Consider the following 24,780-nt stretch of genomic DNA (forward strand, 5'->3'; position numbering starts at 1 on the left):
AATGCTGTCTACTTTCTAATATGGTCCATCCACTTACCAACCTTCTACATATACTGTAAACCCTCCTGCTATTACCCCCCACCCCACACACACACTAGACCTACTTCCCATTGGTGGTGTGACCTTCTTCCCCTGAGGAAACTGATTCCCCATTTCCTTCTAGACCTATTCTCTTCCTGTCTTTTCTCTCTCTCTCTTTATTCCTACAATGTTGATAGCTCAAAACTGAACCACAAGAATGAGTTCAAAAAATACCTGCTGAGCTTCCACTACTGTGTATCTAAGTAGAACATTGGAACCAGCATATCCTTACAGGAAAGAGCTACTTTTTCTTCCTCTGACGCCCCCTGGAAATATGCCCAGATAATGGGGAAGAGTATAAGAGGCAAGAGACTTTCTGCGTGAATAGATCCATTACATTCATCAGACAACTGTGTGGTGGGGGACATAAAAGAAATATAGACTCTCTTGTCCTCCAAATTTTTGTGAGCTTACAGGCAGTTAGTTTTAGTTACTTGGAATTATCCTCTAGTAACTCCAATATATTTATTACTTTATTTTCATATCTCTTCATGCATTTACGCCCTTGGTGAGCATGTAAACAGCCAAACCTTTCTGGAAGCCAATTACGAAGTTCCTCTCAAAGTGTCATAGGCATCTACTCTGTGAATCAATCAGCAATCCTGCTTTACAGAATCTACTTGACAAGAATACTAGCAGGAGTAGTTGATGAAAATGGAAAAAAAAATCTCAATGTCCATCAATCCTGGGTATCTTTAAGTGGCAGAGAACAGCAGCAACAAGAAGACAAGGTGGTGGCTGGTGGTGACACCCAAGACACGACCCCAGAGGGCTTGTTGCTGAGAAGGGGGAGGACGCCTCATTCCATCCGCTACATCAGAACAAACCACCAGGTGAAGACTCCAGTCTGGCGGGACTGTCTCGGCAGCCTGTGAACACCAACCAACCAGGCAAACAAAAAACCGACACAAAATACAATTCATTAGAGAAATTGCTGATTCTTGCAGCTGTGCCCAGGATCTCCTTTTCTCTTCTTTCACCAGTTAATTAATTAATTAATTCAATAAACTGAACTCGACTGCATGCCGGGCACTGTGCTGAGTCCTGGGGAAAAAAGGGCCCTATTGCCTGGCAGGACTGTAAGGCCAAATTGGGAGTTGGGGCCAAGAGGACCGTAACATATCCCCACTGCTTGCTTCTGTTAGTTCATCTTGCTCATTCTCACGATGGCCAGCATCATTTCAAGTGAGAGTAAGTAATCAATGTCTCAAAGCAATCAACAACAAAATGCTTCGCTCTTTAAAATATGACCATTCTAGATGATTTCTGAGATGAATACAGGAAAATGTTACTGATTGTCATCTTTTTCCACTATGGTAACGCTGGTGATAAAGTGGCAGCAATTGCCACAGGCCCAAAGCAGAATCAGCTGGTAGTAATAAAACTGCCACCAACTCCAGCCAAATGTTCTGCTAAATCTCCGTAAGATGATTATACAGAAATCACTTGGCAGAGTTCAGCAGTCCCTTCTCATCACACTGCCAGGTCTTCTGGTTCAGTCGGTAGGGTCAAAAATAATAGGCAATCTGAGAGTAACTTGCCAACTCTTTAATCCTATTACAATTATTTACTTATCAGATTAGCATGAATGTTGCCATCATTTTGCTCCATCCACCCATATGTGTCATTTATGGGTGACACTTTCAGATACCTGGAAGGAAATTGCTGAGCAGACAAAGAAAGCTTATTTGCAAAACCATGTCCACCAACCCCTCCTTGTTGTGAATATTGCTGAGGAAGTTTCAATGATTTTAATATAAAGATTTAACAGTCTTTAATATTTTTATAAGAAAATTGTAATACAATAAAAGACTATCAAAGAATATTCACACTACAATGGGTCAAATCCTGAAAGAGAAAAATAAGGTCATTCATGGGGGACGCAAGACTACTCAGAATAATCTTTATTCATTCCTTACATAACTTATGACTTTATACTTTTATTCTTCAATAAAGTGCACATTCAGGTTAAAATTAAAAAAGAATAAAGAACTAGCCTTGGTACAACTTGGTGGATAAATGAACTAGTCTCAGAGTGTATTAAAAGGTGGACTATCATCAAAGAGTTTGTTAAAATTACTTGAAACCACTTTCAGACACTTCACTGGCAAGCATAGGCTGCAACAGTATGAGATGTGATCTGCCAAATACCATCAGAATACAAGATTTTAGGGATTTTGAAAGATGCAAGTGATGACTCAGTGGCCACATCAGGGGAGCATGTTTTTTGCATCAACAGATCTCTGACGAATATGAATAATAAAACACCCACTTGATTCTGCATCAAGGGCTGCTTTCCACTGTTGTCCCATGCACTTGCCACATGACCGTCAGCGTTGGAAAAGCAGAGGAGAGCTGGCCAGGCTCTCCTCAGACTCCTCTGAAATCCAGCACCTGTTTTTCCTGGCTACTTGGAGGCTGGGATGGACTTGCACTTCAACTGTGCTACACACCATGCCCCAGAGAACGGCCACTGCTAAGCAGCCCGAGTATTTATTTATCAATAAACTTTGGCAGGCATGATGGGGAATAAAAAACTTTGACTCCCCTTGTGAATGGTGGAAAAGAATCTTTATCATTCGAAACCTTGCATGGCCCTATTTATGTGGAGGAATGTTAGGAGTGTCATTCAGCATATATGCAATGCCATTCGTACACAGGCTTCTGATTCTGATGCCCTCTCAGGGGGCTAACTTCCTGGCTGTTTGGTACAGGAATCTCACAAGGATCACAGTGACTCCTATTTGCTCTCGCTCTCTCCCATTACACCCAGCAAAGACCCAAGGCAAAAGAAAATCTTGAAGCTTTTATCCTGGATATAAAAAAACAACAAAACTGTTTAATATTTATTTATGTCCTCTTAAATCTAGAGCTCAGAATGCCATGACAAAAGTTTTTTATATTTAAAATATGTGTTTGTAGTGGGACTTGAACTGTGGACACATGATGGGCCATCTGGGAAATTCTTCGGTACCACCAGGTTTTCACACTTCATACCTCTAAGAACTCCCCAGTTTTTTGTTTTGTTTTGCTTTTTGTTTTTTTATTAAGGTATCATTGATACACACTTTTACAAAGGTTTCACATGAAAAACAATGTGGTTACTACATTCACCCATATTATCGAGTCCCCCCTCTATACTCTATTGCTGTCACTGTCCATCAGTGTAGGAAGATGCCAGAGTCACTACTTGTCTTCTCTGTGCTACACTGTCTTCCCCGTGACCCCACACACACCATGTGTACTAATCATAATACCCCTCAATCCCCTTCTCCCTCCCTCCCCCTTGGAGTCTGTGAATCTGCTGCTGTTTTAGAACTCCCTAGTTTTAAAGCAAATCTATGCTTACATAATATTTCCTTACAATTATTAAATTATTTACAGTTTATAAAATATTTCCACTTTATTTGATTTGATTCTTATAACAATTCTAGGAAGTGATTTATTATTATGAATATTATGAATATTTCCACTTTACAGATGTGAAAACTGAGAGAACTGCTCTAAAATTGTATGAGCCAGGACTCAAACCAGGCTCCATACTACAAATTTCCACTAAATAGTTTGTAAGTATAAGCAAATCCACTTAACTACAGATTTGAAAGTAGAACACATAAAGACAATTAGGATGAAACCAACTTCGTGTGGCAAAGGAGATACGTTACAATATCTACAAATGGTGAGCTTGACTATGATTTTTCTAAACATGAACACCCATCAGACATAATTTTTATGATGTAAAGCACATGGTTTTATTTTGCTCTACTATTTCACATTTGGCAGAAAATAGAGCATTGCCTGCAGTACCAGACTTAAAAGAACATTCAAGCTACCACAGTCGAAAATACCTTGCTCATAAAGTTCTTATAGGACAATGTAAAACCTAAGCTTAGAAACATCTTCACTTAAGTAAAAAGGCAAATAAATCACTTACACACACTCCCTACATTTCCCCATCCATGATGTGGCTAATGTGGTTAAATTAAGCTGGGTTTTTTCCTCCTACTCAACTGAGAAATGTCACCCACGAGTGTAAATTAATCAAACTGCATCTTTCTGCAGGAAGTAAAGCTTTGTGGTATTTGCAGATTCAGCTACTAGGTGTACCTACAGTGGCCCTGTAGCAACGACTGCAGGGTGAGGCAAAGCAACTGGAATTCAGTTTGAAAAACAAAATTCACAACGGCTTAGGAATTTGGTAGCCTCTTCTATTTACATCTGAATTTCCATTTTCATTAACAGGCATCTTCTCTGTAATAGCCACATAAACTCGGTCAGTGTGGAAACTTTCCTTATGCTTCAGAGAGGAGCTGAAATGTTTTACGCAGTGCACAGCACATTCCCGACTCCCTGATCCGCGCCGAGCCAATTTTCTTTTTCAACCTGTTGGTCAGTGAGACGACTATATTATCAATCCAGGACGGCACGTTGTCTCCCGATTTGTGAAGTGGGAAACAAAATCATTTCCTCTATGGTTTCAGAGTAACTCCCCTCAGCTTGCTCCATGAAACACTGAGCCAATCCTGCCCCCCAAGTTGTCCTCGGCTCCTGCCCAGGACTGCTCCTCGGGGCTCGCAGGAGTGATGGGCCCTGCTGACCACAGAAGGACAGCGGGGGAGTCCCAACCCTCTCTATTCTATAACCACTGCCCACTTGGCAGGAGGAACCAGGTTCCCCAAAGCCCCTGTGGCTAAGAATTTAGGATGGGAGAGAGAAAATCATGCAAGTCCAAAAGCAGGGGTGAAAACTAAAAAATCTGATCAGCAGTTTTAAATAGACGCTTATAAGTACAGTACCTATAAAGAAAATTGCCTGCATTTCATACATCTTGAATTAGCAATAATCAGTACTAAACTCTTACCTTCCATTTTACCATCCCTTGCTAGAACTCGTTCAGGGTCTTCCTTTCCAGTGGGTCTCATGAGTGGCTTTGAACTGATTGTGCTCAGATGTAGATTTTATATGTTGAGAAGAGACATCTGTCTCCCTGCGTCTGGTTATCTAACTGAATGTTCAACTGACCTTCCGGTTCCCAAGAGGAGCCAAAGATCTAAGGTAACTGGGTGACTTGAGGTGAACACCTTTGACAAGACCTGTTTTGTACTCTTGGTGTTTCTCAAGTCCAATTCCCTGACACCCAGAGGGGCCAGCCTCCCCTGACCTCCAGTCCAAAGCCCCTCCTGGCAGACACAGATGGGCGGTTCTGGGAACTTCCAGCTCCTTCCAAGGAGCCATCCTTGTCCACTGTTTTTATTGCGGTTTACTAGCCTCATAGAAAAAATTCAGAATGTTTCTTTTCCTCTGCTCTGAGACTGTTTATTAGAAAAACTATGAATCTCTTAAAAGTGTTATAGAATTCACCAGTAAAACCATCCTGACATCTAAATTCACTTAACTGTAGAACCACAGTATAGAAATATACCTTAGTACAGAACCAAAGATCCTAAATAACAGTTCCAGGAATTCCTAGTCATTTCTACATTCGGAAGCATCTGTTATTTTCTCCTCTCCTTATACCTCCCAGTAATAACAAACAGGTCCTGTTTCATGGACAGATTTTGTTTTTGATACATACATTGTTTTCCTAATGATTTCCTAACCTTTTCTCGATAAAGAAAATCAACATTCAAAAACACCTGACATCTGCTTATTTCACTACAGCAGAAAACAATGTGAAAATATGAAGATACGAAAGGTAATTTAATTATTTGGTATACACAGTATCTACTTCTTATACTTGGAACTCTTTGATTCCCTAGTTTGCTAGAACCCAGTTGGTTAGGCACTCATCTTTAACTTTGACTTTTACCTTAATATCAGAAAATAGGATTGCTTAACTACTTTTTATGTTCTCAGTAATACCAGATGATTAAGGAAAGACAGGGAAATGCAAAGAGAGAGGTACCAGGAATAGGACATTATTAATTATTAATAATGGGAATTATTCTCTCAAATCCTCTTGGGGAATGGAGGGGTACTTAGCCAGTAGATGCTAAGAATAGATAACACATTCCCAATTACTAGAAGCCCCAAGATTTTCTTTGTGTTACTCATGATTTATACACATGTCTGGATTAAGGAGTTATCTTATAGTTTCCTCTGCTTTCACATAAACGTCCTCTAAAGCCATGACAAGAATCCTGGGGTAAATAGACCAGGTTTTATCCAGCGATGGCGCTGTTTATTTTCTGGAAGTCTTTCAAATGTGACTAAAACACATGGAATTGGTACTTCCTAATACACCTGAATATCACTTTATTGGCTGCAAAACACAATTACAGTTGATCCTTCAACAGCTCGTGGGTTGACTGAACTGCATGGGTTCACTTATATCTGGATTTTTTCAATAAATATTTGGGAAAATGTTTTGGGGAATTTAAGACAATTTGAAAAAACATTTCTTTTCTCTAGCTTATTTTATTGTAAGAATACAGTATATAATACATATAACACACCAAGTATATGTTATCTGACTGTATATGTTATAGGTAAGGATTCTGGTCAATGGTAGGCTATGAGGTAGTTAAGTATCTTGGGGAGTCAAAAGTTATACACAGACTATCAACTGTTGGGGGGTGGTAACACTCCTAACGCCCGAGATGTTCAAGGATCAACGGTACTTCTTAGAACCATTTGATTCCTGGAGTCATTCTTTTTTCCTACTGAGATTCTAAGCAAAAGCCTGGCTCCCACTTCTGAATCCCTCTTTCTGCTAAGCAGAATTAAAACACTTCTCTCCCCTCTTCACATCTAACACTGCTTTCTTGGCCTTTAGAAAGAGGAGGTGGTCACTGAACATCTGGCCACTACCAGGGGTCTCTTAGCAGCAAAGCTTCAGGGGGTGTCCTGCTGCAATACCTCCAGCCTCTGCCCCTTCCGCACCCATGGGCCATCCAGCAACCATGATGACCCAGCGGTCTACGCCACTCTATTAACAAAGAAGCAGGACTAGGGGGAATACACTTGGACATCTGGCGGGGAGAGTTGCTTTGTTTTTAATGGAATGAACCAGAATGTTGCAATCCCTTCATATTCAGACAGTGATTTTTATTAATTCTGTGGGTTGTGAAATGCTACCCATTAAATAATAAGGACAAAATATGAAAAAAATGATTAATATTTTAAAAAGAAAATGTTATAGAAAAGATCCCACTCAAACTAGGAACAAAAATGATAAAATGCCAGGAATAAACTTAATACGAAATGTGAAAGAATTGTGTGAGGAAAAGCATAAAGGTTTACTGAAGACCCTAGAAGAACTGCTGATAGAAACAGACACCATGTTTGTGGATAAAAAGACTCCATTAAAAAATTTTCCAACTTCTCAAGTTGCTCTACAGGGGGTCCATGCAACTCCAATCTAAGTTCTAAAGAGATTTTGTTTGGGACGCTTTGCAATGAAATTGTATCTGGAAGAATAAATGAAGAACTCACTCACTTACCAAGAGCTCATTTAAGAAAGACCGTCATGAGGGAGGTTTTGCCTAACCACCTAGAGTAATTGAACAGTTTGGTATTGGTCACTGGTTCGAGAATAGAGAAAAGGATCAATGGAACAGACGAGGCCAGAAGCAAATTACAGATGTGAATTCAATATAGGGCAAAGGTGACACTTCAGAACAGAAGATGGAGAATGCATTACTTAATAAATTATTTTTAGAACTATTCAATATTCATTTGGAAAAAGTTATGTGGTGGAGACTCTGAGACAAGTAAATTTTAGATGATGGAGCTAAACTTTAAAAATACATTAAAATTTTAGAAAAAATATAAATATATATTTTGTCGTAAGAAAGACAATTTAAGAAAGAACAAAAAAGAAGGCTCAATGCTTATTATATAAAACCCACATCATTTTCAGCTCCACAGAGGTGTAGAACAGTGTTTCTCGGCTGTCAGCTATCACCTGGAGCCCTTGCTCTTGGCTCTTGTCGGAGAGAGGTTCCTGATTGCCCCCCCTCAAGTGCGCTCCCAGGTGGATGACACTCACCATGTTTTGGAGGCCTTGGGTCTAGGGTACAACACCGAAGTGGGGAGGACGCAGGAGGATTTGGGTTGCAAGGAGGCATCAGCCAGGCCGCCACAGCCTTGCCATCATGGAAGGGCCCCCCAGGGGCTGTTCACACAAAGGTTCCTCTTTTGTGAAGTCCCCCGGGAACTAGTCTCCTTTTTACACAAGTCAGATAAGTTAACCAAATATATCCCTTCCCCCACACCCCTGCCAAATAAAGACCCAAACCTCATATGCTTGCAGCATGAGAGAAATACATTCTGATCAGTTAGCATTTGATATTGCACCATTTTATGGCATAGTCAACAATTCTTAAACATCTGTTACTAACCATGGCTCTCAACTGTGACTGCTTTTAGGAATTACCCAGGAAGCTTTGAAAAGTAATACAGTGTGTTTGAGTCCCATCAGCAGGAACTCTGATTTCAACTAGTCTAGGATGACGTGTAAGGACTGACATTTTTTAAAAGCTCCACATGTGCTTCTAAACTAGGTTAATATCCCTGGCTAATGTCCAGAGACAACTCCTATTCTCTTAATGAGACACAGAATTGTAATTGTTCTAATACAAGTTGGACCACGGTGTATAAGGTAAGAACATTTCGAACAAGTGACATGGGCATATGTTAGAGGAAGGAGTTTGAGAAGGTTGTTTGAGGGATGGGATTTGGTTAAGCCCAGATCTAGAAAGTTACCTAAGACTTCAGCATGAAGGGATGACACCCAGGCAGAGGTGGGGGAAAAAAACACATCATTAGAAACCTTATTTTGGTTAGTAATTAACTATTTGGTAGTAATTATACCTCCTTTATAATTTCTACTTGCAATTATGGTTTTCTAACAGGAGTTTTTATCATGTGTGAAATGGATATAATCGTGTGTGTAGCGTGCTGCTAGACAAGGCTATGCTTCCTCCAGCCACAGAGTAAGGCAGAAAAGAGAGTCTTCCCCACTCTTAGTGATGGACTTCCAACAATTGAAAGGGTGACCTGAACTCACTCTATTCAGAAAATTCAAATGCAATAAGCCTTCTTTAAATTACCCAGCCAATTAGGGAGGAGGGTGATGAGAAATTTTGCCAAGAATTTTTCAAAAAAGCAAGCTACTCTGCCCAAATTCAATGACTACATATTGGTCTCATTCTGCAATTTCTCTGCTGTCCATCATTCCCCAAACTAGCAGATGTGAAAGTTTGAGGCTGAGCAGGTCAAGCAGTGATGGGTCTTTAAAAATCTCTAACCTTACTCAATTGATTCCAATTTTGATGTATTTCCGGAAGAGGCAACAGGTAAATCTGTTGAGAAGATTGGAGGTAAATGGTAGGGTTTCCCTAAAGTTCAGTGAGCAGGATTTGAACAAGTTCTTTAGAAAAATGCTAATGTAGTTAAAGTATTGGGGATAGTTGCCTCCAGTTTGTGGATGAGGCTGGAGAGTCAGAAAGGAGGGGCATTCATTGCAGAGCTTTAGCTGTGACAGGGCTGTGTATCTGACATGTCTCAATGACTGGATTCAAAGATTTTATCATATTATTACAACTCAATGCAGCACCACTGAGAGAAGAGAATGCAAATGACTTTTCCTTGTTTTAAAACATGATCTTGAAGTACAGAGTTAAATAATCTGTTCTACTCAGTTCTAGAAAACAATAAGAGGGAAAAAAACCTCCTTCCTGATTACCAGGCAGGCTCTGGCGGTGGCCAGGCCCACTGCTGCCGTCTGAGATGGCTCCTGACTCACCTTCACGCCCTCGTTGGAAGATACAGTCATAGCAGCATTAACTTTTACTCAGTATGATCTACTTTTGAGCCTGCCCCAGGGACCATATGCATTCCGGAGTGTTGGTGTGTGTGTGTGTGTGTGTGTGTGTGTGTGTGTGTGTGTGTGTGTGTGTGTGTGTGTGTGTGTCCCGGAGTGTTGGTGTGTGTGTGTGTGTGTGTGTGAAAGAGCAGCCAATGGCCTGGGAATGAGGGGGGCTTACAGGAATGTGGAAAGGCCAAAGGGAAAGATGGCAAATCCTGAAGAGTATTTACAAATGTAAATCGTTTCTGACCTCATGAGGTTTACAGTCTATCTAGAGTATGACTCATATACAGATAGTAATGTAAGACTACATAATAATTAAGAACCAAATAAATAACTCCATGGTAAGGAAGAAGGAATGGACTCAGTGGGCTAAATCAAAGATTTCCAGGAAATGAGCCTTTATTTGGGCCTCAAAGGATTTTGATAAAATGGCAAGAAAAGGAAGGAAAGTCCAATCATGGAAAATGGCCTGACCAATAAACACTGACATGAGAATCAGCTAATTCATTCATGCAATGAATGTTCATTGAGAACTTATTGTACAAGTGCAGACACTATGCTAGGAGCTAATAGTGGGGACAAGGCATTCAAGCCACCTTCACGGAGTTTCCATATTCCCGAAGCACTACTGGAAAATCAGGCTTAGACAGACACAGCCTGGAAAATATTTCAGACAGACCGCATCTGGGGGCTTCATCCCATTCTAAGTAAGAGCTAAAAGTTTTTGAGTAAGAGTATTATCAGAAGATGGTTTGGCAATGCTGTTTCAGGGAATCACAGGGGAAGACAGTGAAGATGACCTAAGAGACTTCTGTGATGGTGTCAGTGTGCGATGACGCGGATCCGGGCAGGGTGGCCGCCGCAGGAAGGAAGGGAGAGTGCTGTAAGGACATACTCACAGGGTTTGGGGACCACTGGTGGGGACCACAGTGGAGGTCTGGAAGGTAGGACAATGACAAATGACCCTGATGTCTCCAGCCTCAATGTCTGGGAGAACTCGTAAAACCCACTTTCTCCAGCCCTAGGATTGGGATGTCTGGAGTTAGGGCTCTTTTCACGGTGTTCTCTATGTTCATGCTATTGTTATTCTCCAGTCTGGATCCCTTCCTTCCCCAGCTTGACAAAATCTGCTCTTGGGCAGCTTTAGGAGAAAGACTCCATAGACTAGATCATAGTGAGGTGTTATTAACTGCAGCATTTTATCAAGAACAATGCAGCAGCTCAGAAGGATCAGTAATGGTAGGAAGAAAGCTGGGCATGAGCAGCAGCCACAGAGGAAACATTCTGGATGAACAGCTTTCCAAGCATGCTGTAGACAACCACCTATTAGGTGCATCTACTTAAGGCCAGCTGACCCCAGAATTGCCTAGAAGAAAACTTTCCTTCAGTCTGACTCTTGAGCACTGCCCTGTCATTTTTGCTTCAGCAAAACAGACACAACTGAGTGGTTGCATTCCTGTAAGCCTGGGATGTTTCCTTGCATCCCTGTCCTCGGAAGACGGTATCCTGAAGGGCAACCGTAAGCTTCCTCTGGAGATGTGGCTGGAATCCTGCTACCTTGCTTTGACCAAAGTGCTTCTAAATACTAGTGCTTTGCAATCTTACCTGGGGATCTTGCTAAAACGCAGACTCAGAATCAGCAGGTTTGGGCCTGAAGCTCTGCAGCTCTAATAACATCCCAGGTGATGCCCTACTGCTAGCCCATGGACCCCCAACTTGAATATGTCTGAGTGTAGGAATAGACAGCTCCTCTGCAAAGCAGACCTTAGATTCCAATGACCCTGAATTTAAATCCCTCCTCTGTTACTTTTCAGACAGATGGCCTTGAGCAAGTTACCTGACTCATGCATTGTTTCCTTGACTCCAAGCCAAGAAAAGTAATACCTGCCTCAAAGGAGTTACAAATACTGGACAATATAGAGCGGGTTCCCAGTAACTGTTAATACCTATAGCAGATTCTCTTCCCTTCAAAGGTGTGGAAAACTGTTAAATTCACAGAAGTATGTCTTCTTCCCCCACAAAGGCTGAAGTCTCCAGAGAGAATTATTGAGAATGCAAAGTACAGAACACCCTCAGAAACTGGAGAAGCTATTGAAAACTCTTCCTCATCGTGTAACCCTGCATAATTGCAAACACATCCCAAAATAGCATTATCCTGTATTTATCTGAGTGATTTATAACATTAAGATCTACTATATAATTTCTCAGCTCTGAAATTCCCAAACTCCAATATGCAGCGAAAGCAAGCATTTACTTTCTAAGGAGGCCTGTATGCCTAGATTCAGCTAACACCAGTATATTTAAAGCTTCTTCAACCTTCATGTTTCCCTTTCCAAAAAGTCAGATTTCACCCTGCACTGAGAATTACTGTCCTAGTGCACTACGAAGCCACATGATCTAAAATGGGTCATTTACACTGAACTTATAAAAATGCATTAACTACATGAACTGGAATGGTTTTATACTTGGAAGTCTTGGTCATGGATGAAGAAACAAACCTTCTCTATATTCCTACATTTGGAAAAGCAAATCACAGCTCTGCCAGTGCAGTTTTTGTCAGGCTAAGTATCAACATTCCCTTGGATGTTATCTTTTAACCCCCAAAACAAAAGTATATGAGTCAAACAAACATAACTACATAAATATCAAGCTCCCAAATAATGCACAGTTTATTGTATAGGCATAGTATATGTAATTTTTTAAAATCTCTTCCTTTCCCTCACTTTCTCCATCCCACACCCAGCAAAACTTCTATTTCAAGAAAGCCACACCTATCACTAGCCTTTCAAAAAAACATTAAGAGCTATTCAAAACCAAAAGAAATGCCGAGACACTCAAAGAAGTTCTCTCTCAATGCAAACGAACCCACCAGAATTTGTGAGGAGCAGAATAAACAAAACAATTAAGCCATTACCTGTCTCCTAGGAGACAGTCTGGCCTTCGGAAGAGAGCAAAACCAGTTCCCACTTGGGCCGGTGAGTGGCTGGTCGGCTGAAGGAGAAGCAGGCAGTAAATTCTCTTCTTTAAACCAGAACAGACGCAAACTTTGTCAGGAAATCTTATATTCTCAAGGTTCACATAATTGAACAAGGAAAAGCTTCTTATTCTACCTGTTAATCTGGTGATCTGTTGTATCACCAAGAACAGTCTAACTACTCCACAACACCTGGTCTGGAACGGTTCCGTTTGGAGTTGGGAACTTCTCATTGGAAAGAGCCCTGGTGAATTTTATTTCCCTTTCTGCCTGGAAAGAGCTGCACCCTGCCTTGAGGGGACAAGTTGGGACTGGTTGTGCGGCCTCCAGCAATCTTTTAGCCTCTTCAAATCTCAACTGAAGGAGAGCTGGAATGAAAGGAGAGAGATTTCTGTCAGCTTTAGAAGCCATCCCAGTCCCTCGGCAGGAACTGAGCTGACCTTGAGCTAATATCCCTCTCTATTAAAAGAAAACTCAAAAGGAAGCCCTATTGGTTTTATCTGTGGGGGCTACTTTTATCTTGGGAAAAAATTTCCGGTTTACAATTAGTTAACTGCCTACTTTAATCCACTGACTCTCATCAATTGCTCACTCGGAGGAGACTGCGCAGCTACAACCGAATCACATGGGAAGATTTCCCACCCACCCCCGCACTTTGCTCTTGTGGGGCACAGTGTGTGTGGTTCAGTCCAGCCAGGTCACTGAGTCTACCACGTGCCTGAGGTTGCCCTCCGTGGTAGAAATACAAAAATGAGCATGATGCTGTGTCCCCTCTAGAGGTGTTACAGCCTAGTAGGACAGAACAATAAACAAGAGTTTAATGAATTTGTATCACTCGAAAACCTCCCACTGGTAGGAGGCCCCAACCTAGTTGCCTGTCTCAGCTCTGGCATTCCTGGACTACAAGCCACTCAAAATGTTCCAAACTGGGAATCACACATGTCTTCCCAGACCCCATAAGCTTCCTGGACTTCTCCCTTAAGGCCTCACCTTGGCGTCCATGTCTTCACAGTATGCACAGCTTCCAAGAGTTCACCCCATCCACCTAGAACTGAGCATGGAAAACACACTCCAAAAAGCTCAGGAAGTGCACATGTGCCCATCGCTAGCTGATGAGCTGCAGGATGAAGATTCCGCAAAGACAGCTTGAAAGTACCGTGTCTGGATTACCCATCAGTGTTGAACATCTGAATTCAACCTGTCTTCCAGAACCACGTGCAATAGAAAAGTAAATGGTCTTGCTTCAGAATTCCCTATCAATCCCTTCTTCCACCTATTATCTCTGCCCATTCCTTAAACATCTTCCCTTGTGAAAATCACCAGCAACATACACAATGGATTGTTTTCTGTGAAGATCTTTCACTGATTCTCAAACAGCTGGGAACGGAGCGGGGGGCGGGGATTGCCCTGGTTTCAATATTATCACTGGTTGATGAGTGAAGTAAGGCATGATGGTGGGCAGAGTGGTTCTCCTGCCTTACGTGAGAGCTGCTCAGCTTTCAGTGCCCTTTAAAATATCTTTATCGTTCTTTGCCTCTCTTTCCTCACCATTCTATCTCTCCAAAGGGCAAGCTGAATGAAGTGAGGAGGGACACCACATTAGATTAACTCCATCATTCCCATTAAAATTCAAGGCCATGATGACATGTGAACCACAGGGCGCTTTCCCCGATTCCCTCCTCCCATTTCCTTCCATTAGCAGCAGTTTATTGGAGTGGGTTTTAAGAGTGCTTCACTGTGCTAGCAGTTCTGCATGCTCAGTCCCTCAAGTTAAAGTCCCAGAGGACAGTTTTTAAAAATGTATATTCGCACACAACAGAAGAAAAATGCAAGCATTTTTTCCTCTATACAATTGAAAATAGTACCTAGTATGACAAGTCACTAAACGGGGCTGGGATACAATGAAGAACAAAGGGCTCCACCTGAAAAGTAACTGATCAGAAGGGAAGACAAAATGCGCATAGATGATCATACTGATCGCAGATAATGAGTCAGGGGATTTTGAAGATGACTTCCAACTATGAGACTCAAGAAGGTGGAACTGCCTAAATCAATAATTAGATTGCTAGGATGGGGAAGGGGCACAGCAAGTAGTTGAACTTGGCTAGGTCATCCACATGAGAGACTATGGGTAAAACTAATATTTCCAGAATACCTTGCCTGGCTTTAGTGCATCTGCATATCAACAGGCGTTCCTCAGAGATGGAGAGCAATAGTTCCATATCGTTGGGTAATTACCTGGGCAACTGGGGGCTTATCTGAACCTGAGGGGTTAGGGGGCGGTCTGATTTACTTGACCAGAGCAGGAAAGAGATGACCCGGATTGCAGTTTATAAGCAATAAATGGGTTTTAAACTTTATTTCACCCTTTGACTGATTTCGATTTTAGAGGTATTTTGTCCCTAGATTTCCTCTCCCTGGACTTATACCAGATGACACTTAAACACAAAAATTCGAAAACTGAAGACTGCTTCCAAGCCCCAGACAAATATGACGGTACCTATTGTGCCTGTAGAGATGACACCACCTGACACATCGGTGCTCCACACCAGGTGGCTAAGCAGTGTCCATACAGGAGTGGAAAGAGGTGCAGGAGGAGAATGCTCCCCTACTCTGGGCAGCCTTAATTATGTGTCCTCACTGCAGAACCCGCACACACTGTTCCCTGACTTCTCCAACCCTCTGCCCTCATCCCTCTGTGCCTTCGAAGGCAAGACACTGTGGGGAAAGAACAAACACTAGATAGATGGAGAATGTGGTTGGGGCTTGGGGGCAAGGGAGAGAAAGAGCTAGAAGGAAGGGGCTCTCCCAGTTATAATTTTTACCCACATCCCAAGCCCTAGTCCTAGATAACAGAAACAGTACAGAAATGTGCTCCAGAATCCAGTTACTGGAGTCCAGCAATTTACTTATTAGGTACTCTTAATTAGTAAATATCAATTTTATGATTAATAACAATAAATCCTCACCTGGGAAACAATGACCTTTCAATTACTTACATGAAGTCAAAACCTTATGCCTTTTATTTATATTCGAAATCTGTATTGGACATATTTCTCTCTGTGACCACAGGACAATTTTAAAACATAATAAATACAAGCCCTTGTGTTTATGCTGTGACTGTTACTATGCCTTATTATGATTCTGAAAAATTAAGTTAGTCTTCAACAAACAATACCTACCACTACCTCATGGTAACTTACAAAAAATTGTTTTAACTTACCACTTCCAACCTCCCTTTTCTCTAATGCTTTATTATGTTTGATTTTCAAACATTTCCAATAAAGGCAGGTTTAGGACCAAGATCTCTGGACTAAGAAGTGAAGAGAATTGTATTCTAAGGCCACCTCTTCTAATAACATGCCAGGTAACCTTGGTCAGGCTACTAAATTCTCTGGACCTTACAGCATCATTTAGGTAGGCCATGGCCACTTTGGGAGTCTATGGGTCTTCTTCCCAGGAAAAAAAATGCACATAGGAACACAGACAAAACCTCAGCACACAATTTCACAGAAACCCCCACATAGTCTCCCAGATATTTCTTACCTGGACATTCTATGTTTAATGGCATCTGATCATTGAAATAAGTAAATATTATTTGTGTAGCTATCACCATGACACAGGGACATATAAGAATAAACAGACTGATAACCACAAACTGGGCTCTCCCAGTAATACCTAAAGGTATTATCTCAGTAGGGCTAAGACTACAGGGTGGGGAGCCACCCTAGACAAAGATGCCGGAACTCCTGTGGAGGAGGTTAGTCAAACTTTCAGAAGCCCACCCGGTGACTAGAGATGGCTACGTCATTCTGTAAAACAAAAACAAAACACCTACTTATTAAAACTCAAAGGGAAGCTACTTGTTCTGGTTCTCTGAGAGGCAACCCTTCTTAACCCCAAAGAGTAGTTGGTTTTCTGAGTTTTGCTTTATTTACAAGCTAGTGTAATACAGAAACAGTTAGGATGAAGTTATATCTAGGATTGCTTTAAAATGAACCAAAGACAAGAATAGAGAAAACAAGACAGGAATAATTGTATGCCACCAAATCAGATGACCTAAAAGGCATGAATAAATGCCTGGAAACATACAACCTACCAAGACTGAATCATGAAGAAACAGAAAATCTGAACAGACTTATTACTTGTAAGAAGATTGAATCTGTAATCAAAAACCTCCCAACAAAGAAAAGTCGAGAATGACATGGCTTCACTGCTGAGTCCTACCAAACATTTAAAGAATTAATGCCAATCCTCCTCAAATTTTCCAAAAATTGAAGAGGAAGGAACACGTCCAAATTCGTTTTATAAGGCCTGCATTATCCTGATACCAAAACCAGACAAGGGCACTGCAAAAATATTACAGGCCCATGTCCCTGATAGAACAGAGATGCAAAAATCCTCAATAAAATGCTAGCAACCCAAATTTAATACATTAGAAGACTCATAACACCATGATCAAGTGGGATCTGTTCCAGGGACACAAGAATGGCTCAACATCCACAAATTAGTGCGATCCACCACTCTAACAAAATGGACAAAGCAAGACTGGCCGTGTGTTGTCAATTGTTGAAGTTGGGAGATGAGCTTTTCTCCGCACTTGTGTACCTTAAAACTTTCCACTAATAAGAGAAAGGGAAAAAGAGAGAGAGAGAAAAAAAAGGTGAAAGATCCATCAGCTAGTGGATTTCTTGAGACCTATGCACAAGCTAAATTAATCCTAATCAACTCACAACCTGTAGAGGAGCCCACACATAGTCTGTGGATCACAGAAGAAGAAACTAGTGTGGGATTGTTTGGGGAGCCATCTTACAGTCCAAAAGACATGACTTTCAACCATGACAAAAGGAGTTTTGTGTGTGTGAGGAATGTCTTTCTCCACGTGGACAGCTCAGCGCTGGCTGAAAAGGCAGGATTAGGCAGCAGGCAAGTACTGTCCCCACCTGTTCCAGTGCTGTTCCACCCTTCTGTCCAACAGGCCATCCAGCCCAGTCTGGTTTGGCATGATTCACTGCTCTCTGTTTGGACTTAACTGTAAAAGCTTTGTTATTTTCACAAAGTTCCTTTTAACAGATAGAAATTGATTTTTCTTCTTGTTAGCCCCTGCTTTTACTTTTTCTCCCAGCAAAAACAGCAATTTAAAGTTCATTCTGAGTCTCCGTAATGAGAGGCACTGCAGTTCCAATTCCATTCACTTTGGGAAGCCAGCAATGGATATACTGGGAGCCACTGGGACTTGTATCTTACAGAGTTCAGAGGGTCACCAGGGAAACCTGGAGTTGCTACTGAATCTATTCCTGCCTTAGTGTATGTACCCAATTAAAGCAAACTGAAAGAAAAGATGGAGGTTGGGGAACTATATCTGAACCCTCAGGCAGTCCTCTCCCTCCCACACTGTGAGACTGGCCATGTGACATGCTTTGGCCAGTGGGACAACTGAAAACGTGATACCAGCAGAAGTTAAAAAAATGCATGTACACTGGGGCTTGCTTTCTCTTCTGTTGTTCCTGGGAACTCTGTGACCACTGCTTTGTAAACAAGCTGGGATTAGCCAGTTGTGACAGGAGATACATGGCCAAGTCACATCCACTGCCCAACTGAACCTGTGCCAACTATCAGACACTGACTGAGGCCATCCTCCATCATCCATCCCCAGCCAAGCCACCAGCTGACCTCAGGGATCTGATGAGCCAATCCAGCCCAGAACCACCCAGTCAATGCACAAAATCACGAGAAGAATAAGTATTCATTACTTAAACCCCCACACTGGAGGTGGTGTGTTACATTAAAAGCTAGCAGGCACAACAGGGTAAGAAAAGGTGACTAAGAGATGCTAAAATGTACTGAACATGTCTCCTGAGCTGTAATCCCTACAGACACTTTACCTAACACTCAGTGGGACTTACTATTCATCTGACTGTATGTCAGCTGTCATTAAAATACCTGCCATAACTCCAAAATTAATCATACTCCCTAACATTCATCACAAGGCAAGGTTTGCTGCGGTTCTTGGGATGATACTGTGCAGGTCCTGGCAGTTTATGAAAAACTCTTAAAATTACATGAATTAAATGAAGAACTGTATATTTGTATGTTTTTCTTCTTTTTAATTGGAAAAAGATGTTAAAACTCTGGAGGATAATGTAAATATCTATGTACAGACTGCCCAGATTTATAATGATACTATTTTTATCAAATTTAGTTTAAAAACAAACATTATATAAAACAAATAAAACATTATTGATAGTGTTAAAGTTAGTCCACTGACCCTAGTCCCCTCCCTTTTTCTCTTCCCCACTGCAGTAGTAGTATTTTTCTAGTTCAGACTTATATTTTAAAAAGAATATATACATTAGCACACACACATCCCCCCAATCGTCTTTTGTGTTTTTAAGTTTTTCCTTAAATGATTTTATATTATACGCATCTTCCTACAACTTGCTTCTCCACCAAGCACTACCTTTGTGAGATCTATCCATATTTGATACTCTATTAGCAATAAGTCATATATATGTATGCACTTCTCTACTAATGGGCATTTAGATTGTTTCTGTTTCTTTGTTTTTGACTTTACAAACACTGGCAGGGAATAGGTCAATAGCTTCTAACATATTTTCAGAGGCCCTCAAGACATTTCCCTAGTGTTAGTAATCTTTGTTTGACAATCTGATGTGGGGGAAGAAACTTGCTATCATTTTGCAGACATATTTCTGCATTAGATCACTCCCAAGTCTTAGAGGAAGCCATCTTTATTTACACTCTAAAATAGCTTAATAGATGGTTCTACATTTAAATCCAAAATTTCCTGTAACAAAGGTCTACATCTACTTGGGACGCTAAAAACAAACCTTTTTTACTGTTGTTGAAAATTTCTTAGAATCAGACAATGAAACTGTCCAAATCATTCTGTTACCAAGAAATACTATGCTAAACTGCTGTCAGCATCAAATGCTGGTCACGCCAATTAAATTGCCAAGAGACTAATGATACAGTATCCTATTTTTTGTTTTATTTCATTTTCTGTCACGTATAATATAAGGGCTAATGGGCTAAATTTCTTGAGGTTATCTTGTTTCTTTTCTTTTCTTTTTTTTTTAGCCTACTTGAGATCAGAGAGCTTTCTAGCATCATTTTTACTTGTATACTTGCTCCCAGTGTGGTATCATCTAGTTCCCAATTTTGCAATATACAAAGAGAAATTAAAGCCCATATCCTTATTACTCAAAGTAGAAAACATTTTCAGGTATAAATTATCCCACCCATGGCAATTATTAAAATTAACTAAAATAGATGACTTAAAAAAAAATCAACCTTGCTCTCCCACAGGAGTGTGTGAAATGATGAAATGTTCTACAGATACTTACCTTCAGAAATTTCAAGTTTAGAAATAATTTATTCAGTTTTGAAAGAACATGAAGTAGGCAGACCTGGTTCATTACACGTAAGTTGCATGGCCCTGAACAATTCTCTTTCCTTTGCCTCCCTCAGGTTTTCTTACTAGTAAATTGGTAATAAAAACCGTCACTGGTGCAGCATAAAATGAAATCACCTGTATGAAACCCCTCTGTCAGTTCTCATTTCTCCACTAGACTGTCAGCTCATAAGCAGAGGCAGTGCTTAACAGATCTTTGATTTCCCAGTGGTTGCCACCGTATTTGCTACATATTAAACAAGGATGCTATCCTCTTCTGTAATGGCTGTATCTTCTCTACTTTGGAGTCCAAAGCTCTCCATCTCCAACCACTCACATTCTCTGCTAGCAACACTCTTATCTGCCAAATTGGAGGTCTGAGTACCCACTGGTGTCACACATTTGAGTGCCCACACTGAACTAAACTACTGAATACCAGTGGTAGCCACCTCTGGGCCAGGATTTGAGAGTGTGGAGTGTACCCTAAGCCACCTGTCCTGCCATAGACTCTTGACCTCAGAGGAAGCTCCATGTCTCAGGCAGGCCAGGAGGCTGAGCAGCCCAGTACTGAGCAGAGAGATTCTAGTGGGTGCAGAAACCCTTCCCAGTGAACAGCTCTGGACTAGAGGTCTCTCTATATTTAAGAGTCTGGCTGGCCAATCAAGCCATGTGGGATTATTAAACTGCCACTAAAATATGATAAATATTCTTACCTAGCAAAGAATTTATAAAATAAGTAGGACAATACAGGGCAAAAATTGTATATTTGCCCCACAATTACAGCTACAAAAAAAAACATTGTATGTTTGGATAGACTGGAAGAAAACCCAAAGACATGAAAATAATTACTGTTCGGGTAGGGGTATTATGGGTGAATTCCTCTAATTTTATTTACCATAATCTTTTAAAATTTATACAGAAATCAATCACAAATACGTAACAAGCTTCTATCTCCAAGCACGCTTTTCTGAAGGGTTCCTGAAAGAAAACCACCTGGTCATATTTAGACTCTGAGGAAATAGACTCTAATCCAACTACCATGGTTTGGTGGGAAAAGCCTTATTAGACTGGGACTAGAAAACCTGAATTTTGGTACCAGCTCAGCCAAAACCTAGCTCGGAGACTTTGGAGGTCATTTAATCCCTCGAGACCTTTCTGTGAAGTCCATGTAGCTTCCACAATGTATTTTCTGTTTTATTTTCTCCCGTGTAACATATTATTATAAAGTCCATGAATGCATTTTTTAGGGACAAATCAGAACTCAAAACGCCCAGGACTATAGCCACCTTCAGAGCAATTCTTTCACTTGTCCCTAGAAAGAGCCGCCTCCTTTATGGCCCCCAGAGCCTGTTCTATATGCTAATACTTATCATCAGTAGGGCCAATGTTTCCTCCTGCGAGGCAGAATATAACTTCTGAAAATAGCTGAGAGGGACCTGGTGTGAAGTCTGGTAAGATGGATGGTCGGGCTGGACGTGACATTTTATGTCATGAAGTAAAAAAATAGATTTTCTTAAATACCCACTCAGAAGTGCTTTGAACAACGTTAATGACATTGTTGGCATGATGGCAACTCAGAAGGGAGGGCTGACTTCACACGGGGGTACAGTGCAGCTTCCATGGCTTGTCAAAGCCATTGTCATTATTTTAGGCATAGCTCTTACAGTTCTATTTCTCTCAAGGGTGGCTGTCATAAAGATATGTAAAAAAATACTTCACTAGGATGCCCAAAAACCTTCCGTCTCCACCAAAATAAATTCTGAACCTGCAATTCCAAACATAATTTGTTTACCATTAATACAGAATGTGCTTATAAGGCCAAGATGTTTATTTTTAATACCTTTGGCATTTAACCTTGAACTTATTTGCTCTGTAAATATGAAGTCCCAGCAAGGTAAAAAAATAAATAAATAAAAATATTAAAAACTCACCATGGAGAAACTCACTTTAATCCCATATTGATAAAAACACAAAGTTGCTGCATCTTTGTAAAAAAAAGAAAACAGGAGATGACACAAACTTGGAAAATCATGTCTACATAATGTTGATATATCCCATAATGAAGCTCACAATAGTATGCATGTGTATAGAGGTTTCAAAATATTTCTGTTTTTTGAAGCTGATGAAAAAAGCTTTCACAAGTTCTTACCAGGTAATCAGACCCAGGCCTCTCCTCATCAGGAAATGCAGAATACTACCTGCTCTCTCATTTTATCTCACATGATCCTGGAACATTTACACTAAGTACAAGAAGCAAAAGATCATATATTCCAAGTCATATTTGCCAAAATGCTCAATCTCTAGCTCCAAGGATAACCTGCAAAACCAGACCTCAAATTCATGAGATGAGATTCAATGGGGGGAGAGAGCAACAATAGGTCCCTCATGCAATATTATGGGGTGGAAGACATTTTCATTGGAAAAGGACATTTTGAAGGGTTAAGCGAAAGAAGTTCAATTTACAGCTTCACCACAGTGGAGCTATCTACACTAGTGTTTAAATAGCTCAGAACACAGCCACTGAATGAAGACTTTCCATATAATAGCTTAGAGATGCCATGGGCATAAAATACCAGGTGACTCCTCTTACGTGAAACCCAGTAAGAAGGCGTGGATCAGTAAAAATGTAACACCATTACTGGGTATGGCTGAAGTTTAGACATTCCTGCTGGTGAGGAAGGAAGCACTGTGGTTGAAAGGACACTACTTTGAGATTTACAATACAGTGGCTGCAAACAGCCAACTTACACGTGTGTGTTTTGGCCTCTCAGCAATAACTGGAATGCTTTTAAAATTGGCAAGCCTGGCAGAAAAATCTGGATTTCCAGCTTCTCTTGAAAGATGTTAAAAGGGTTGATGTAACTAACCATGGCCTAGGCTCAAGTAATGGTGTATTTAGATGGGCATGTATGTTCTGTATTGACTCTCCAGAGGCCAGCTTCTCCCCATCAAAAATTGTACCCTGTCCTCCATAGACACTGAGTTTTCAACTACTGATAGAGCTGAAATCCTTGGCAAAGCTGTGCAGGAGTCACTGTCAGCTTCTGAAACTGCATCTTCCAGGTCTCCATTCCTCTCTATCAGCTGCCTCACTGGGCTTCCCTACTTGCCCTGGGCTGGCCCAACCACACTGGCCTCTAGATCATGCCCTGGACTCCAGATCTTTTCCTAACCCCTTTGCCTCCATTAAAATTTTTCTGTATATGCCAATCCACTCCTTTCGGTTTCGGTTTTATATTGTATTGCTTTGCCCAAGAGATTACTAGCAATCTGATAACCTAATCAGTGAAAATGGCCTAGGTCGTCTTCCCAGAAAATATATTGGAAATGGATTCCAGACTTTCTAAATACATGCCATGCCTTCACCCAAAGAACTTACCTACCTGTAGTTAGCTAATCAGATTTCTAAGTTCCTAAGTCTATTCCTGTGTATTTGTATGCATAATCACTACAGCTTTACTCCTAAGTAATATTCAAGTAAGGGAAAGTGAATATATTCTAAGGTGATGGCCAATTCAGATTTACTTAAATATTTCAGTATATCTAAATCACATAAGCCCTATGAATCTTAATTTCGGGGTCCAAAGTATATAGCAGAACTATAGACATGAGTTCCAGCCCATTAAACAGTCCACACTGGTCAGTACCACAGAAGGAGAACTTCCTTTACAGATGATGAGTCAGATTCCACAGAGAAAAACCTAGGTATGATTATTAATTCAATTCAAAGGAAACTATTGTACCCTCTAACCAACATTCACTAAATTATAAAGACATGCAGAGATTTTTTTCCCCCAGTTCTTCAAGTTTCCTAAGGAAAAAAGATACAAATTACTATTGCCTGGTAGTGTTCCTGATTCTTTGGAAATGGAAAACACTGTCCCAAAGTGAGTTTTCAGGAGAAAGACATGAGGTGAACCATACTGCACACTGTGTACTTGAGGCAGAAAATGGCCATCTTTCTTATGAGTCACAATTGAATGAGTCTTGGTAGGGCCTTGGACACAGATGGAGAGCCTTCCTAGTATGCTGCCAGACTTCCTAAAAGACTGCACGCACACGCACACACACACACGCACACACACACACACACACACACACACACACACACACACACACACACACACACACACACACACACACACACACACACACACACACACACACACACACACAACAGGAGTACAGGTGCTTTCCCTACAGCCCAGCCAAGGACCTGATGACTTCTATTCCCCAAGCTAACGCTGGCCACACACACCTAAGGCAGCGCTCCCTCTTCCTGCCCTAACAGCTGAGGGATGCAGCTGGGCGGACCCGACAGATGCGACCCAACATGAGGGCTCCTTTGGCTTGGCTGGATCTTATAAGCAGTAAACATTATAATGATGGTTTCTGACTAAGATGCTGATGCTCCGTTCTAAGGAAAACTTCACCTATCTAATGAACAGACTTAATTTTTCAAGCCACTGAAGAAATAATTCACTTAATTTTTTGACAAAT

General features: G+C 41.0%; 1 protein-coding gene across 2 annotated transcripts in view; it reads right to left on the reverse strand.

Annotated features, from left to right (window-relative positions):
- Positions 1–24,780, reverse strand: part of MYO1E (myosin IE) — a 200,610-nt gene that overhangs the window by 173,512 nt on the left and 2,318 nt on the right. The window contains exon 1 of one of the 2 annotated variants that reach the window (XM_073211921.1): positions 22,212–22,229. The exons of the other annotated variant lie outside the window; for it this stretch is intronic. Within the exon in view, the coding sequence (XP_073068022.1) occupies positions 22,212–22,214 (3 nt within the window). The 5' untranslated portion in view covers positions 22,215–22,229. Of the gene's footprint in view, positions 1–22,211; positions 22,230–24,780 lie in introns of those variants that run through there. 2 annotated transcript variants of the gene reach the window in all.

This window comes from Manis javanica, chromosome 8 (assembly GCF_040802235.1).
Source record: "Manis javanica isolate MJ-LG chromosome 8, MJ_LKY, whole genome shotgun sequence".
Taxonomy (NCBI): domain Eukaryota; kingdom Metazoa; phylum Chordata; class Mammalia; order Pholidota; family Manidae; genus Manis; species Manis javanica.